This window comes from Aethalodelphis obliquidens, unplaced genomic scaffold (assembly GCF_003676395.1).
Source record: "Aethalodelphis obliquidens isolate GAN/ISIS:26980383/991018 unplaced genomic scaffold, ASM367639v1 scaffold70, whole genome shotgun sequence".
In the NCBI taxonomy this organism is placed as follows: Eukaryota; Metazoa; Chordata; class Mammalia; order Artiodactyla; family Delphinidae; genus Aethalodelphis; species Aethalodelphis obliquidens.
In genome coordinates, this window is record NW_020838014.1 from 3,285,476 (window position 1) to 3,302,234 (window position 16,759).

General features: G+C 36.3%; 1 protein-coding gene across 1 annotated transcript in view; it reads left to right on the top strand.

The window, feature by feature from the left end:
• SYCP1 (synaptonemal complex protein 1) overlaps positions 1-16,759 on the top strand; it is a 154,742-nt gene that overhangs the window by 100,983 nt on the left and 37,000 nt on the right. Inside the window, exons 24-27 of the mRNA XM_027091053.1 lie at positions 11,478-11,594; positions 12,023-12,133; positions 13,279-13,371; positions 13,891-13,965. Coding sequence (XP_026946854.1) covers positions 11,478-11,594; positions 12,023-12,133; positions 13,279-13,371; positions 13,891-13,965 — 396 coding nt within the window. The remainder of the gene's footprint in view (positions 1-11,477; positions 11,595-12,022; positions 12,134-13,278; positions 13,372-13,890; positions 13,966-16,759) is intronic.

Consider the following 16,759-nt stretch of genomic DNA (forward strand, 5'->3'; position numbering starts at 1 on the left):
TCCCTTTCATCACTTTAAATATATTCTGCCACTCCCTTCTGGCCTACAGAGTTTCTGCTGAAAAATCAACTGATAGCCTTATGGGTTTTCCCTTGTATATTATTTGTCACTTTTTCCTTGTTGCTTTTAATATTTTTTTCTTGGTATTTAATTTTTTTCTGTCTGATTAATATGTGTTTTGGCATGTTCCTCCTTGGGTTTATCCTGTATGGGACTCTCTGTGCTTCCTGGCCTTGAGTGAGTGTTTCCTTTCTAATATTAGGGAAATTTTTGACTATAATTTCTTCAAATATTTTCTCAGGCCCTTTCTCTTTCTCTTCTCCTTCTGGGACCCATATAATGCAAATTTTGTTACATTTATTGTTGTCCCAGAGGTCTCTGATTCTGTCCTCATTTCTTTTAACTCTTTTTTTCTTTATTCTGTTCTGTGGCAGTGATTTCCACCATTCTATATTCCAGCTCACTTGTTCATTCTTCTGCCTCAGTTATTCTGCTATTGATTCCTTCTAGTGTATTTTTCATTTCATTTGTTGTATTGTTCATATCTGTTCTTTAAATCTTGTAGCTCTTTGTTAAACATTTCTTGTATCTTCTCGGTCTGTGCCGCCATTCTTTTTCTGAGATTTTGGATCATCTTTAGTATTGTTACTCTGAATTCTTTTTTGGGTAGGTTGCCTATGTCCTCTACATTTAGTTGTTCTTGTGGGTTTTTATCTTTTTCCTTCATCTGAAACATATTTCTCTGTCATCTCATTATGTCTAACTTTCTGTGTTTGTGGTCTCCTTTCCGCAGGCTGCAGGATCATAGTTCCTCTTGCTTCTGGTATCTGCTCCTTGGTGGAAGAGTTTGGTCTGGGGCCTTGTGGAGGTTTCCCGGTGGGAGGGACTGGTGCCTGCCCTCTAGTGGGTGGAGATGGGTCTTGTCCGTCTGGTGGGCAGGACTGTGTCAAGCGGTATGAGGTGGCTGTGAGCTCAGTACTCCTTTAGGCAGCCTGTCTACTGATGGGTAGGGTTGTATTTCTAACCTGCTGGTTGTTTGGCCTGAGTTGTTCCAGTGCTGGAGCCTGCATGCTGTTTGTGGGGCTGGGTCTTGGTGCTGAAATTGGAAACTCCAGGAGTGCTTATGCTTATCAATATTCCCTGAGGTCTCCACAACCAGTGTCTTTGCTTCCACAGTGAGCTACAGGCAACCCGTGCCTCCCCAGGAGACCTCCCAAGACCCCTAGGTAGGTCTAGCCCAGGTTCCTATGGAGATACTGCTTTGTGTTGGGTCCCCGTGCATATGAGACCCTGTGTGTGCCCTCTAAGAATGCAGTCTCTGTATCCCTCAGCTCTGTTGGGCTCCCGCACTCAAGACCCACTGGCCTTCAAAGCCAAATGCTCGGGTGGCTCTTCCTCCCGACGCCAGAACCTCACACTGTGTTGGAGGGCTATTTTTATGTGGGAACGTCCTTGTGTAGTCTCTGTGTGTTTAATATTTTTTGGTTTGGGGGCTGTTTTTTAGTATGGATGTCTGCCACCTGTTTCCCAGTGTATGCTGGCCGTTATCCCCTTGATAGGAGGTTGTGGTGACCAGAGCCTGCACTAGATATTGAGTGAGGCCTCCCCTTTGCTCTGTGATTGTCACAGCCCTGTCAGGGGCAGGGTTTGCTCCCTAGTTCTTGGAGTAGAGGCCCCCAGATCTGTTTTGGAGCTGTATTTCTGATCTGCAGTGCTAGGTAGGCAGGATTGGAGCATTCCCACTGGGAGAGACGCTGCTAAATATTACTCCTCTGAAACTGTTCACCTGTGAGCGTGCTCTGTTGTGTCACCTTTTACCCATTGTGTGGGCTCACAAATTACATTTTTGTTGTCAGTGCTCATGACCCACCTTAACTGTGGGTATGCCAGCAATTGATTGGCCCTGGTGTCTCTTTGGCATTGTTTTCACCAGGCCACCACCATAGACCTACTGAAGTCAGGTCCAAGGACTGCAGTAATCGTGCACCTGGACCCACTGTTGGAGCTATGGAGGCTGCTCAGACTGTGGCCTAGCCTAACTCCTGAGTGTATGTGCCCACAAACCCTCCACTTGCTAAAGCTAGACCTGTCTCATCTTCGGGAGCACTCATTGTCCTTTAAAATGTTCCACAGGTGCTGAATTTACAAAGCTGGCAGCAGGGGTGTAAATCTGTGGTTCGCACAGCCTCAAGGAGAGATTTCAGCTCTTCTTCCTTAGTCACACAACCCCTGGGGCTCAGCTTTGGTTTCAGCTCCACATCTGCGTGTGGGTCACCCACCGGTGTCTGCTTCTGAGGTTGCCCCAGAGTACATGAGCCTGCCCTGGCGAGAGGGGGCTGGGGCAGCGATTTGGGTATGTGAGCCCACCCAGACAGGTTGGGGGGAGCTGAGGTGGTGACCAGGGCATGCAAGTCTGCTCAGGAGGGAGCTCCTCGTAATGCCCATGGAGGCAAGGGCCAGCACGTGGGGAAAGAGGCTGCAATGACAGCCCTGCCCTCCATGTGCCATTCAACAATGATGCTTCGCTTCGATGGTGCCCCAGGCTTCTTCCACGAATGTTCCCAGTTGCGCAGCTCCTCACTCCCGTCCCTTCAGGCTGTCTCCTCGCAGCCAACAACAGACCTCTCCCTCGGTCTGCTCTCCAAACTCCATGTTCCAGCACCCAGCCCCCGCCTGCAGTGGCAGACACGTGTCTCAGGCTGGGGCGTGCAGGGCTGTGGCATGGACCATCTGTGTAGGTCTCACTCTGTCCTGCCTGCCACAGACTGGTTGCTGTACTCTCCTTCGAGCCCCTGAAGTTCCCCTCTGTCCCAGCTGATCTTCCCCCGGGTGAGGGGGCTTCCCTTGGTGCAGGAACCTCTCCTCTTCTTCAGCTCCCCACCAGGGGCACTCGTCCCATCCCACTTCCTCTTTTTTTCCTTTCTTTCATCCTACTGAGTTATGCAGGAATCTTTCTTGTCCTTTTAGGTGTCCAAGGTCCTCTGCTAGTGTTTAGAAGGTGCTCCGTGAGAATTGTTCCATTTGTGGATGTATTTGTTGGGAGAGGTGAATTCCATGTCCTCCTACTCTGCCATCTTGACTTCTCCCCACCTCATTGTGGTTTTGATTTGCATTTCCCTGATGATTAGTGATGTTAACCATCTTTTCATCTGCCTGTTGGCCATCTGCATGTCTGTTTTGGAAAAATGTCTATTCAGGTCTTCTGCCCTTTTTTTAATCGAGTTGCTTGTTTATTTTGATGTTGAGTTGTATGAGTTCTTTGTATATTTTGGATGTTAATCCCTTATCAGATATATTGTTAGAAATATTTTTTCCCATTCAGTAGAGTGCTTTTTCATTTTGTTGATAGTTTCCTTCTCTATGCAAAAGTTTTTATTTTGATTCCCATTTGTTTAATTTTTGCTTTTGTTACCCTTGCCTAAGAAGACATATCCAAAAAAAAATATTGATGAGATCAGTGTCAAAGAGCATACCGCCTATGTTTTCTCCTAGGAGGTTTATGGTTTCAGGTCTTGCATTTAAGTCTTTAATCTATTTTATTTTTGTATATGGTGTGAGAAAGTAGTCCAATTTGATTCTTTTGCATGTAGCTGTCCAGTTTTCTTGACACAATTTATGAAGAGGCTGTCTTTTCCTCATTGTGTGTTCTTCTTTTGTTGTAGATTAATTGACCATATAAGCATAGGTTTATTTCTGAACTCTCTATTCTGTTCCATTGATCTATGTGTCTGTTTTTGTGCCAGCTCCTTTGATTACTGTCGCTTTGTAGTACAGTGTTGAAGTCAGGGAGTGTGATACCTCCTGCTTTGCTGTTCTTTCTCAAGATTATTTTAGCTATCTGGGATCTTTCATGTTTCCATACAAATTTTAAAATTATTTGTTGTAGTTTGGTGAAAAATGCCATTGGTATTTTGATAGAGATTGCACTGAATCTGTAGATTGCCTTAGGTAGTATGGTCATTTTAACAGTATTAATTCTTCCAATCCCTGAGCTTAGTATATTTTCCCATTCTTTTTTGTGGCGCCTTCACTTTCTTTCATCTGTGTCTTATAGTTTTTCTGAGTATAGGTCTTTACCTCTTTATTTAGATTATTCTTAGGTATTTTATTCTTTTTCTTTTGCAATTTTAAATGGGATTTAAAAAAAATTTTTCTTTCTGCTTGTTCATTGTTAGTGTTTAGACATGCAACAGATATCTGTATGTTCATTTTGTATCCTACTATTTCTTTCAATTTTAGTAAATAATATTTTGGGGGGATTTTGCCCTGTTAATCTACATTTTCTATATTTTGAAAATTGTAGCATCTATAGTATTGTCCTTTTTTCAATCCTGATGTTGGTTATTTATGCCTTTTGTTATTCTTGATCAGTCTTACCAGGCATTTATCAATTTTGGAAGTTTTAAAAAAACACAGCTTTGGATTTTTTGATCTTCTCTGTAGGGTGCTTGTTTTTGTTTCATTAATTTATGTTCTTTATTATTTTCTCCTCCTTTTATTGTTTTTTCATTATGTTCTTTTTCCAATTTGATATTAATTCTTTGATAATTAATTTTCAGTCTTTCCAGTGTACACATTTTAAGGCAATATATTTCCTTCTAAGCTTGTTGTAGTTGTGTCTCGTAGGTTTAAATATATATTAAATTAGTATTGTTTCATTCAATACCTTCCTATATTTCTCAGTTTCTGAGCTTAATGGCATGTTATGTTTTTGGAATTGATTTCTATCATAAGCACACTGTAATTAGAGAACACACTCTGGTATGACTGCAGTACTTTGGAATTTATTGACATTTGCTTGATGGACCAATATAGGGTTACTTTTTATAAACGCACCCATATACCTGAAAATAATGTGTATTCTACAGTTGTTGGGTGAAGTGTTCCATTTGGTCAAGATTATAGTCATATTCTTTAAACTGCTGCATATTTATTGATTCTATATCTTTACTTCTTTTTTCTTCGTGTTTTATTACTTGAATGAGATTGATGTGTTAAAAAATCTCACTTGATGATTGTGGATTTCTATTCTTCCTTGAAGTTCTGTCAATTTTTCTTTTAATACCACGTTATTAGGTACATACTATAATATATGTAATTTTTTTATACAATGTGGAACTTTATGTGTATACTTAATATATATTCTATATATATTCTGTATATTCTATACATAATAGAACTTTTTTTCCACTTTAAAGACACTCACTTTATCTATGTAATAGTGTTTTCTTGCCTTAGAGAATAATTCTTCTTTTTTATTGTTATAACTATACCAGTTTTCTTCTTAGTGTTTACAGGGTTTAATTAATTTATTTATTTAAAATTTTTGTTGGAGTATAGTTGATTTACAATGTTGTGTTAAGCATGGTATTTTTAACAACCTATTTACTATTGTGCTTTCTATATCTTTGTTTTAGATGTGTCTCTTATGAACAACATACAGCTGGAGTTCATAATTTTTGTCCTTTTTACTGGTACATTTTAGCTTCAGAATACATAATCTCCTTTCTCTCTCATGTCTAACTTATATGCTATCATACTCTTATTATTGTCACATATTGTAATGAATTTGTTTTTATAAGGGTTTTGTATTGCCCAGGAAGAAGGAAAGAATAGAGTGAATTGGGGAGAGGCAATAAATACTAAGAATGTTTAGAATTGATGAAATACACGAATTCATAGATATAGGAAGACTGATGGATACCTAGAAGGAAAAATTAGAATAAATCCAGAACTAGACTTAGTATAGTAAAACTACAGAATGTTAGACACACATAGGTCTTAAAAGTAGCTAGAGAGAAATGAGAGATCACCAATGAAAGAATGACAAGAGATTTACCGTGGACATCTCAGCAAGCAACAGTGGAAGTTAGAAACCAGTGAAACAATATTCTCAAGTACAGAGAAAAGATCAACCTTGAATTATGTCCACAACGTGTCTCTCTTTTATGTTGGAGAAATAAGGACATTTTTAGATGAAAAACTGAAGGAAACATATTTTTCAAGAACACTCAGATAGTTAACAAAAATGATCATGTATAGGGCCACAGAATTCAAAGGCTTGAAATCATACAGAATATGTCCTCTAACCACAATTCTATTAATCTAGAAATTATAACGTGTTTTTTTAATGAAGGTCTGAAGTTAATACCTTTACTATGAACATTGTTATGCCAATATATTTGAAAGATACAAAAAATATGAAGTGAAGTCGATTAACCAAAACAATCTCAAAACGAATAATTAACCTGAATAGTCCTATTAAGGAGATTGGATCAGCAGTTTAAAATCTTTCAACAAACAAACTTCAGACTCAGATGGTTTTAGATTGGAGTTGCATTTGTAAAAAATCTATAAGAATCTCCAGATGAGTTAATAAAGTATTGAGTCGTTTAGTAAGGTTGATAGATATATAATCATTACACAGAAAAAATTACTAGTCTTAAACATCTGCAACAAGCTATTAGAAAATGTAATTTTAACAATCTATCATTTATGTGAAAATGCTGGTTCTCTCCAAATTGATATACGTATTCACACACTGTTGCTGGGAGTTCAAATTGGTACATGTACTTTGGAAAACAATGTTGTTATCTTGTAAAGTTGAACATGCAATCTGCAATTTCAGGTCTGGATATAGAGAAATTTATACATTTGTACCAGGAGACAATGTTTTTGAGAACAGTCACACCATTATCGTGTGTATTATCTCCAAGTTGAATACAATTCAGTGTCTGTGAACAGTTGAGTACATAAATAAACCATGGTATATTCATACAATGGAACACTACTCTGCAGAGAAAATGAAGGAACTATACACACATAAATATGTAAAACCTACTGCTGAGTGAAAATGCAAGACAGAAAAATATACATACTAAGAAAACATTTATATAGAGTCTGAAACAAAAAACTCTGAAATACTGATATATCATTATGCAGTAAAGCTATAAAAAAGGGGAAGAGACTCATGAATATTAAATTAAGAATCTTTGTTACACTTCAGGGAGCAGAAGGGGAAACTAATGAACAGAGGCATTCAGAAGCCTTTATCAACATTTATAATATTCTGTGTTTTAAAGTTGGTGATTGTGGGACTTCCCTGATGGTCCAGTGGCTAAAACTCTGTGCTCCCAATGTAGGGGGGCTGGGTTTGATCCCTAGTCAGGAAACTAGATCCCACATGCCACAACTAAGAGTTTGCATGCTACAACTAAAGATCCTGCATGCTGCAACTAAAGGACCCATGTGCCACAACTAAAGGTTCCTCACGCCTCAACTAAAAGATCCCGCATGCAGCAATGAAGATCCCACATGCTGCAACTAAGACCCGGCACAGCCAAATAAATAAATATTAAGAAAAATAAAGTTAGTGGTTCTTTCATGGGTACAGAATACAGTCTGTTTCATTATTAAGTTACCCACGCCTCCCTTCCCCAATTCCTGTCACTGTCCTCTACCCCCTCCTCAATTCTAATTCAGTCCTAATGCCATAAGTGATTCTGGAGAGTGAGTGCTAATTAAAGGTCCTCTTTTTTAAAATATTTATTTATTTATTTATTTTATTTTTGGCTGCATCAGGACTCAGCTGCGGCACACAGGATCTATTGTTGTGGTGCGCAGGCTCTAGAGCACGTGGGCTCTGTAGTTGCAGTATGTGGGCTCTCCAGTTGTGGCCTGTGTGCTCAATAGTTGCAGTGCACAGGCTTAGTTGCCCTGAGGCATGTGGGATCTTAGTTCTCTGACCAGGGATCGAACCCACATCCACTGCACTGGTAGGCGGATTCTTAACATTGGACCACCAGGGAAGTCCTAAGGTCCTCTTTCTTTTGATAATTATTATATTAGTAAATATTTGTACAAAATATATGGAAAAAATAGAAACTGAAGGTATTGATTCTTTATAGAAAATTAATCTCAGTAATACTGAGTGTGCTTTTTAATGGAATCCATTTTAACTGTTTTTCTTTAGTTGCTTGTGTTTTTAGTGTCATATCTAAGGATCCATTGCCAAATCTATTGTCATGCATTTTAACTCCTATTTTCTTCTAAGAGGTTTTGGTTTTAGCTATTACATTTAGATCTTTAATCTATTTTGAGTTATTTTTGTAATGTGATATGAGGTAAGAGTCCAACTTCATTCTTTTCCATGTGCTTATTATTTGTCTTAACAACATTTGTTAGAAACTGTTCTTTCTCCATTGAATTCTTTTGTCATTCTTATTGTTAGAAGCTATTCTTTCTCCATTGAATTGTCTTGTCATTCTAAGTTGACCATAGTTGTATGGCTTTATTTCTGGACTTCCTATTCTATTCCATTGATCCATATGTTTACCTTATGTCAGTACCACGCTGTTTTGATTATTGTAGCTTTGTAGTGAGTTTTAAAATTGGGGATTATGTGTCCTCCAACATTGTTCTTTTTCAAGATTGTTTTGGCTATCCAGGGTCCCTGGGAATTCCTTGTAAACTTTAGGATCAATTTGTTCTGACAAAAGGCAGTTGGAATTTGGGTAGAGATTGCAATGAATCTTTTCACTCTATTGATAATGTTCAAGGGGACACTATCAAAGGTTGAAAGGACACTATCAAGGGAGTGAAAAGACAAGCCAAAAAATTGGAAAAAATATTTGCAAATCATTATTTGGTAATGATCTAATATCCAGAATATGTAAAGAATATTTACAATTCAGCAACAAAAGCCAGTCACTGAAGAACAAATACTGCATGATACCTAAAATAGTCAAACACATAGAAGCAGAAATTAGAAAAGTAAATACCAGGGACTAGGAGGGAGGGGGAAATGGGGAGTTGTTCTTCAATTTGCTTAGGTTTCAGTTATGCAAGATAAAGTAGTTCTAGAGATCTGCTGTACTACATAGGGCCTGTAGTCAACAATTCTATATTGTTTACTTAAAGCAGTCTACAGATTCAATGCAATCCCTATCAAATTACCAATGGCATTTTTCACAGAAATAGAACAAAAATTTTTACAATTTGTATGGAAACAAAGGACCCCGAATAGCCAAAGCAATCTTGAGAAAGAAAACTGGAGCTGGAGGAATCAGACTCCCTGACTTCAGACTACACTACAAAACTACAGTAATCAAGACAGTATGGTACTGGCACAAAAACAGTAATATAGATAAATGGAACAGGATAGAAAGCCCAGAGATAAACCCACACACCTGTGGTCAACTAATCTATGAAAAAGGAGGCAAGAATATACAATGGAGAAAAGCCTCTTCAATAAGTGGTGCTGGGAAAACTGGACAGCTACATGTAAAACAATGAAATTGGAACACTCCCTAACACCATACACAAAAATAAAAGGGATTAAAGACCTAAATGTAAGGCCAGACACTATAAAACTCTTAGAAGAAAACATAGGCAGAACACTCTTTGACATAAATCACAGCAAGATCTTTTTGGACACACCTTCTAGAATAATGAAAATTAAAACAAAAATAAACAAATGGGACCCAGTTAAACTTAAAAGCTTTTGCACAGCAAAGGAAACCATAAACAAGACCAAAAGGCAACCCTCAGAATGGGAGAAAATATTTGCAAATGAAGCAACTGACAAGGGATTCATCTCCAAAATATACAAATAGCTTATGCAGCTCAATATCCAGACAAACAACCCAATCAAAAGTGGGCAGAAGACCTAAATAGGCTTTTCTCCAACAGAAACATACAGATGGCCAAGAGGCCCATGAAAAACTGCTCAACATCACTAATTATTAGAGAAATGCAAATCAAAACCACCAGGAGGTATCACCTCACACTGTTCAGAATGTCCATCATCAAAAAATCTACAAACAATAAATGTTGAAGAGGGTGTGGAGAAAAGGGAACCCTTTTACACCGTTGGTTGGAATGTAAATTGATACAGCCACTATGGAGAACAGTATGGAGGTTCCTTAAAAAACTAAAAATACAACTACCATATGACCCAGCAATCACACTACTGGGCATATACCCTGAGAAAACCATAATTCCAAAAGATGCATGCACCCCAGTGTGCATTGCAGCACTATTTACAATAGCCAGGTCGTGGAAGCAACCTAAGTGTCCATTAACAGAGGAATGTATAAAGATGTGGTACAATGGAATATTACTCAGCCATAAAAAGGAATGAAGTTGTGCCATTCGCAGAGACGTGGATGGACCTAGAAACTGTCATACAGAGTGAAGTAAGTTAGAAAGAGAAGAACAAATGTTGTATATTAACGTATGTATATGGAATTTAGAAAAATGATGCAAATGAACCTATTTGCAAAGCAGAAATAGAGACACAATTGTAGAGAGCAAATGTATGGACACTAAGACAGGGGTGAGATGGATTGGGAGATTGGGACTGATGTATGTACACTACTATGTATGACGTATTTGGCTGGTGAGTACCTACTGTATAGCACAGGGGGGAAAAAAAGAAGGTACATTCTGTTTGCAGGACATATATTAAGTTAGCCTTAAAAATACATTCCAGTATACATTACGTGCAGACAAGTACTGTTTGATTCCACTTATACGAGGTGCCTAGAATAGTGAAATTCATAGAGTCAGAAAGTACATTGGTAGATGCCAGGGGCTGGGGGGTGGAGGGAGTGGGGAGGGAGAATGGGGAGTTAATGTTTAAAGGGGACAGAGTTTCAGTTTAGGAAGGTGAAATATTCGGGAGATGGATGATGGTGAGAGTTGCACAACAATGTGAATGTACTTAGTGCCATTGAACCGTACAGTTAAATATGGTTAAAATAGTATGTTTTATATCATGTGACTTTTACCACAATAAAAACATTTAAAAAATGTATCAGGGTTAGGAGGATAGGGAGAAATAGGCATCAGTTAAAAAGAACCTGAACACTATCTATTAGAAGGAATAAATATGCACAAAATTTAAAAAAATTTGTTAAGAGAGTAGTCTCATGTAAGTGTTCTTATGACAAAAAAAACGGGACAGAAGGAAACTTTTGAAGATGATGGATATGTCTATTACCTTGATTTTGGCGATGATTTCATGGGTGTATGCATTTGTCCAATCTCATCACACTGTATACATTAACTATGTGTAGTTTTTTTGCATATGTTATACCTCAATAAAGCTTTTTTTTTGAAAAAATGCTTTTTCTTTGAATCGCATGTGTGTTCTGTCCAAATGGAATAGTTACTTATTGTAATAAAACAGCAAACTGAGACTAAATAAATAATGTTGAAAAATTCATTAAAAATAAAAATATGGCTGCTTTTAAAATATTACTTGTCAAGACTAAATATGTATTTTAGGGAAAAAGATAGATATTGTGAAAAATAAAGCACATCTCACCATATGAAAACTGTAAGTAAAATGATCCAACTATAATATCTATGAATAAATCATCTTTTAAGAGTCACAAAACCACAAAATGAATACAGAATATTTTCAAGTAATCCACAGAATTTATTAATGTTCATGCTGTTTTCTTTATTCAAAGGTCAATAAATTAGAATTAGAACTAGAAGGTGCCAAACAAAAATTTAAAGAAATGACTGACAGCTATCAGAAAGAAATTGAGGACAAAAAGCTATTAGAAGAAAATCTTTTGGGAGAGGTAGGAAAAACTAAATATGTTTGAGAAGTTGTTATACTAAAACCCTATATTTGTATGTTTGCATTTTAAGAGAAAAGTAATAATTCTTACTTTTAACATTATGATTCTTTAGAAGATTTAATAAATTTATACTAGGGATAATTAATTAGCTTTTTTAATAGAAGCTAAAAGTATCATTGTTATTCTAAGTATTTGAGTATTGGGTAGTATATAATCATTTTGAAAAGATTAAATGATCTTTACAGTGTTATACTGTCATTCACTTAGTAGAAGACCCTAACTAAAATAAACCAAAACAATAATGTATTTTCTACTTGGCTTTCCTAATTTCCTGGTGTTTGATTTCTGTATTTTAACTTAAATTTAACATTTAAGTTAAATTTGTTTTTTGTGCATTAATTTTAAAAAACTTTAAATTTATTTGATAGGTTGAGAAAGCAAAAGTAATAGCTGATGAAGCAGTAAAATTACAGAAAGAAATTGATATACGATGTCAACATAAAATAGCTGAAATGGTAGCACTTATGGAAAAGCATAAGGTAATTTTTTTCCTGTTGTGTAATGAAAATTATTAATTGGAGCCATATTTATGCATAAAAATGGTAAAATATAGCATTCTGATTTGTCAGAGAAAATTATTGTCTATGCAACAATGACTAATAGAGCTGGAATACTCTTGATCTCTCATTTCTCCAAGTTGAAGTCTTAACCACATGAAGCTGAGCCTGGGGGTCACTTCCTTGAGGAGGTCTCTCCTTATTGTCTTGATGGATAAATGTAGTCACTCTTTTCCTCAATTTTCATAGTAGTCTCTTATAGACTTTCCCACCTTGTAGTTATTTAAATACATACCCAGGATATGTATTTAAATAAATATAATATAACTATAAATATAATATTTTTATCTTCTACCTGTGTCTAACACATACTAGGCTAAACAATAATAAATAGATGAAAGACAATGTTTGTTTTGTTTGTGAGTGTGCTCTATTTTTTATTGTTGTTTGAAAGTAATCATTCTCTTAGGGAATTAAGCCCTATACTCTTCAAGATTTGGAGAGGAAGTGGGCTATACCTATCAATTAATCTTTATAAGTTGTTGCTAGGATATTATTATGAAGTAACCAATGAGGATTTAAAAAATATTTTAAGTAATATTGTGAACTCATAGATTTAAGCATATTTGGTATGTCTTAATCCAGTACAGTTTTGATCCTTGTTGACACTTAAATTGTCCCAACTTTGGCCAGTGGGAGCCTCTTCGAACTGGTTGGCAGGTCCCTTTGATTTGACCCTAATAATCTGTGACAGCTTTCTTGCTTTCTGTTATGACAAAATGTTCAAGACTCATTTTGTATTCCCTGCACAAGATCTGGAATCAGCTGTTTTTCTAAGAGGTCCTGTGCTTCTAGACTTTTTATAAATTATGAAATTCAGTGTCTCTAATTTAAAAAATTATTTCTTGCTCTTGGGTTATTTCTAAGACAGTTATCTATGTTTCATTGTTTTTATTGTTAGAATTTAAAAATGTAGTTGAAAAAATTAAAAAATAGCTCAGATATGTATTACTGAATTCATAAACATCATTTTTTATAAATATTAAATGCATAAGGATACCAGTCGTATTAAAATGTAATCTTTTGGGCTTCTAATATACTTAAAATGGTTTCTCTTTTTAACATAGCACCAATATGATAAAATTGTTGAAGAAAGAGACTCAGAATTAGGACTTTATAAGAGCAAAGAACAAGAACAGTCATCATTGAAAGCATCTTTGGTGAGAACAAATAGCAGTAGAAGCCAATTTTCATGTCAGCATGGCTGGTAGTAAAGAATAATAAATAAAACCATAATTTTGAACTGTAGAATCAAATAATCATAAATCTGAAAGGGATGTTATAGATCTTATAGGTAGGTGGTTTTCTAATCATTTTTTTGGTAAAACGAACTCTGTTTTTCAAATGGAAAGTTATAAACTCCAGTTATGAATAAGTTTTGAGCTCTGATTGAGGTTGGGAAAGGAGGAGTGAGATAGATTGGGAGAGAATGAGAAGGAGAGATATACATAGTGTTAAACATTTCTTTAGAGCAAACTATACAAAAGTTGTCTAAATGAAATCTTTAGTTATATTCAACTAGGAGCCTTCATATCAGTAGGGTTTTAAAAGTGTATATATTTCATGAGTGAATTTATTTCTCTATAAAACTAAATTGGTTTTGAAACACTAGTTTGAATTTTTATTGTCTTAAGAAATATATGGATGCACTTATAAGCTTCATGTTCCTTTTTCTTTAGGAGACTGAACTATCCAATCTCAAAAATGAACTTTGTTCTGCTAAGAAACAACTTGAAATAGAAAGAGAAGAAAAAGTAGGTTTTGTGGCATTATAGATAAAGTAACTAATTTTAAGTTTTAGGTGTAACTTAAGTTTTTATAAACATGTCATATTAGAAAATAATAGGATAAATTTGAGTAAGGATTAAAAATATAATTTTCCCCATTAGCTTTTTTTTTTTTTTTTTAACATCTTTATTGGAGTATAATTGCTTTACAATGGTATGTTAGTTTCAGCTTCACAACAAAATGAATCAGTTATATATATACATATGTTCCCATATCTCTTCCCGCTTGCGTCTCCCTCCCTCCCACCCTCCCTATCCCACCCCTCCAGGCGGTCACAAAGCACCGAGCTGATCTCCCTGTGCTATGCGGCTGCTTCCCACTAGCTATCTACCTTACGTTTGGTAGTGTATATATGTCCATGCCTCTTTATCGCTTTGTCACCGTTTACACTTCCCCCTCCCCATAGCCTCAAGTCCATTCTCTAGTAAGTCTGTGTCTTTATTCCTGTTTCACCCCTAGGTTTTTCATGACATTTTTTTTTTAATTCCATATATATGTGTTAGCATACGGTATTTGTCTCTCTCTTTCTGACTGACTTCACTCTGTATGACAGACTCTAGGTCTATCCACCTCATTACAAATAGCTCAATTTCGTCTCTTTTTATGGCTGAGTAATATTCCATTGTATATATGTGCCACATCTTCTTTATCCATTCATCCGATGATGGACACTTAGGTTGTTTCCATCTCTGCGCTATTGTAAATAGAGCTGCAATGAACATTTTGGTACATGACTCTTTTTGAATTATGGTTTTCTCAGGGTATATGCCCAGTAGTGGGATTGCTGGGTCATATGGTAGTTCTATTTGTAGCTTTTTAAGGAACCTCCATACTGTTCTCCACAGTGGCTGTATCAATTTACATTCCCACCAACAGTGTAAGAGGGTTCCCTTTTCTCCACACCCTCTCCAGCATTTATTGTTTCTAGATTTTTTGATGATGGCCATTCTGACTGGTGTGAGATGATACCTCATTGTAGTTTTGATTTGCATTTCTCTCATGATTAGTGATGTTGAGCATTCTCTCATGTGTTTGTTGGCACTCTGTATATCTTCTTTGGAGAAATGTCTATTTAGGTCTTCTGCCCATTTTTGGATTGGGTTGTTTGTTTTTTTGTTATTAAGCTGCATGAGCTGCTTATAAATTTTGGAGATCAATCCTTTGTCAGTTGCTTCATTTGCAAATATTTTCTCCCATTCTGAGGGTTGTCTTTTGGTCTTCTTTATGGTTTCCTTTGCTGCGCAAAAGCTTTTAAGTTTCATTAGGTCCCATTTGTTTACTCTTGTTTTTATTTCCATTACTCTAGGAGGTGGGTCAGAAAGAATCTTGCTGTGATTTATGTCATAGAGTGTTCTGCCTATGTTTTCCTCTAAGAGTTTGATAGTTTCTGGCCTTACATTTAGGTCTTTAATCCATTTTGAGCTTATTTTTGTGTATGGTGTTAGGGAGTGATCTAACTTCATACTTTTACATGTAGCTGTCCAGTTTTCCCAGCACCACTTATTGAATAGGCTGTCCTTTCTCCACGGTACATTTCTGCCTCCTTTATCAAAGATAAGGTGACCATATGTTTGTGGGTTTATCTCTGGGCTTTCTATCCTGTTCCATTGATCTATCTTTCTGTTTTTGTGCCAGTACCATACCGTTTTGATAACTGTAGCTTTGTAGTATAGTCTGAAGTCTGGGAGCCTGATTCCTCCAGTTCCTTCTTTCGTTCTCAAGATTGCTTTGGCTATTCGGGGTCTTTTGTGTTTCCATACAAATTGCAAAATTTTTTGTTCTAGTTCTGTGAAAAATGCCAGTGGTAGTTTGATAGGGATTGCATTGAATCTATAGATTGCTTTGGGTAGTAGAGTCATTTTCACAATGTTGATTCTTCCAATCCAAGAACATGGTATATCTCTCCATCTATTTGTATCATCTTTAATTTCTTTCATCAGTGTCTTATAATTTTCTGCATACAGATCTTTTGTCTCCTTAGGTAGGTTTATTCCTAGATACTTTATTCTTTTTGTTGCAATGGTAAATGGGAGTGTTTTCTTGATTTCACTTTCAGATTTTTCATCATTAGTATATAGGAATGCCAGAGATTTCTGTGCATTAATTTTGTATCCTGCCACTTTACCAAATTCATTGATTAGCTCTAGTAGTTTTCTGGTAGCATCTTTAGGGTTCTCTATGTATAGGATCATGTCATCTGCAAACAGTGACAGCTTTACTTCTTCTTTTCCGATTTGGATTCCTTTTATTTCCTTTTCTTCTCTGATTGCTGTGGCTAAAACTTCCAAAACTATGTTGAATAAGAGTGGTGAGAGTGGGCAACCTTGTCTTGTTCCTGATCTTAGTGGAAATGCTTTCAGTTTTTCGCCATTGAGGATGATGTTTGCTGTGGGCTTGTCATATATGGCCTTTATTATGTTGAGGAAAGTTCCCTCTATGCCTACTTTCTGCAGGGTTTTTATCATAAATGGGTGTTGAATTTTGTCAAAAGCTTTCTCTGCATCTATTGAGATGATCATATGGTTTTTCTCCTTCAGTTTGTTAATATGGTTTATCACATTGATAGATTTGCGTATATTGAAGAATCCTTGCATTCCTGGAATAAACCCCACTTGATCATGGTGTATGATCCTTTTAATGTGCTGTTGGATTCTATTTGCTAGTATTTTGTTGAGGATTTTTGCATCTATGTTCATCAGTGATATTGGCCTGTAGTTTTCTTTCTTTGTGACATCCTTGTCTGGTTTTGGTATCAAGGTG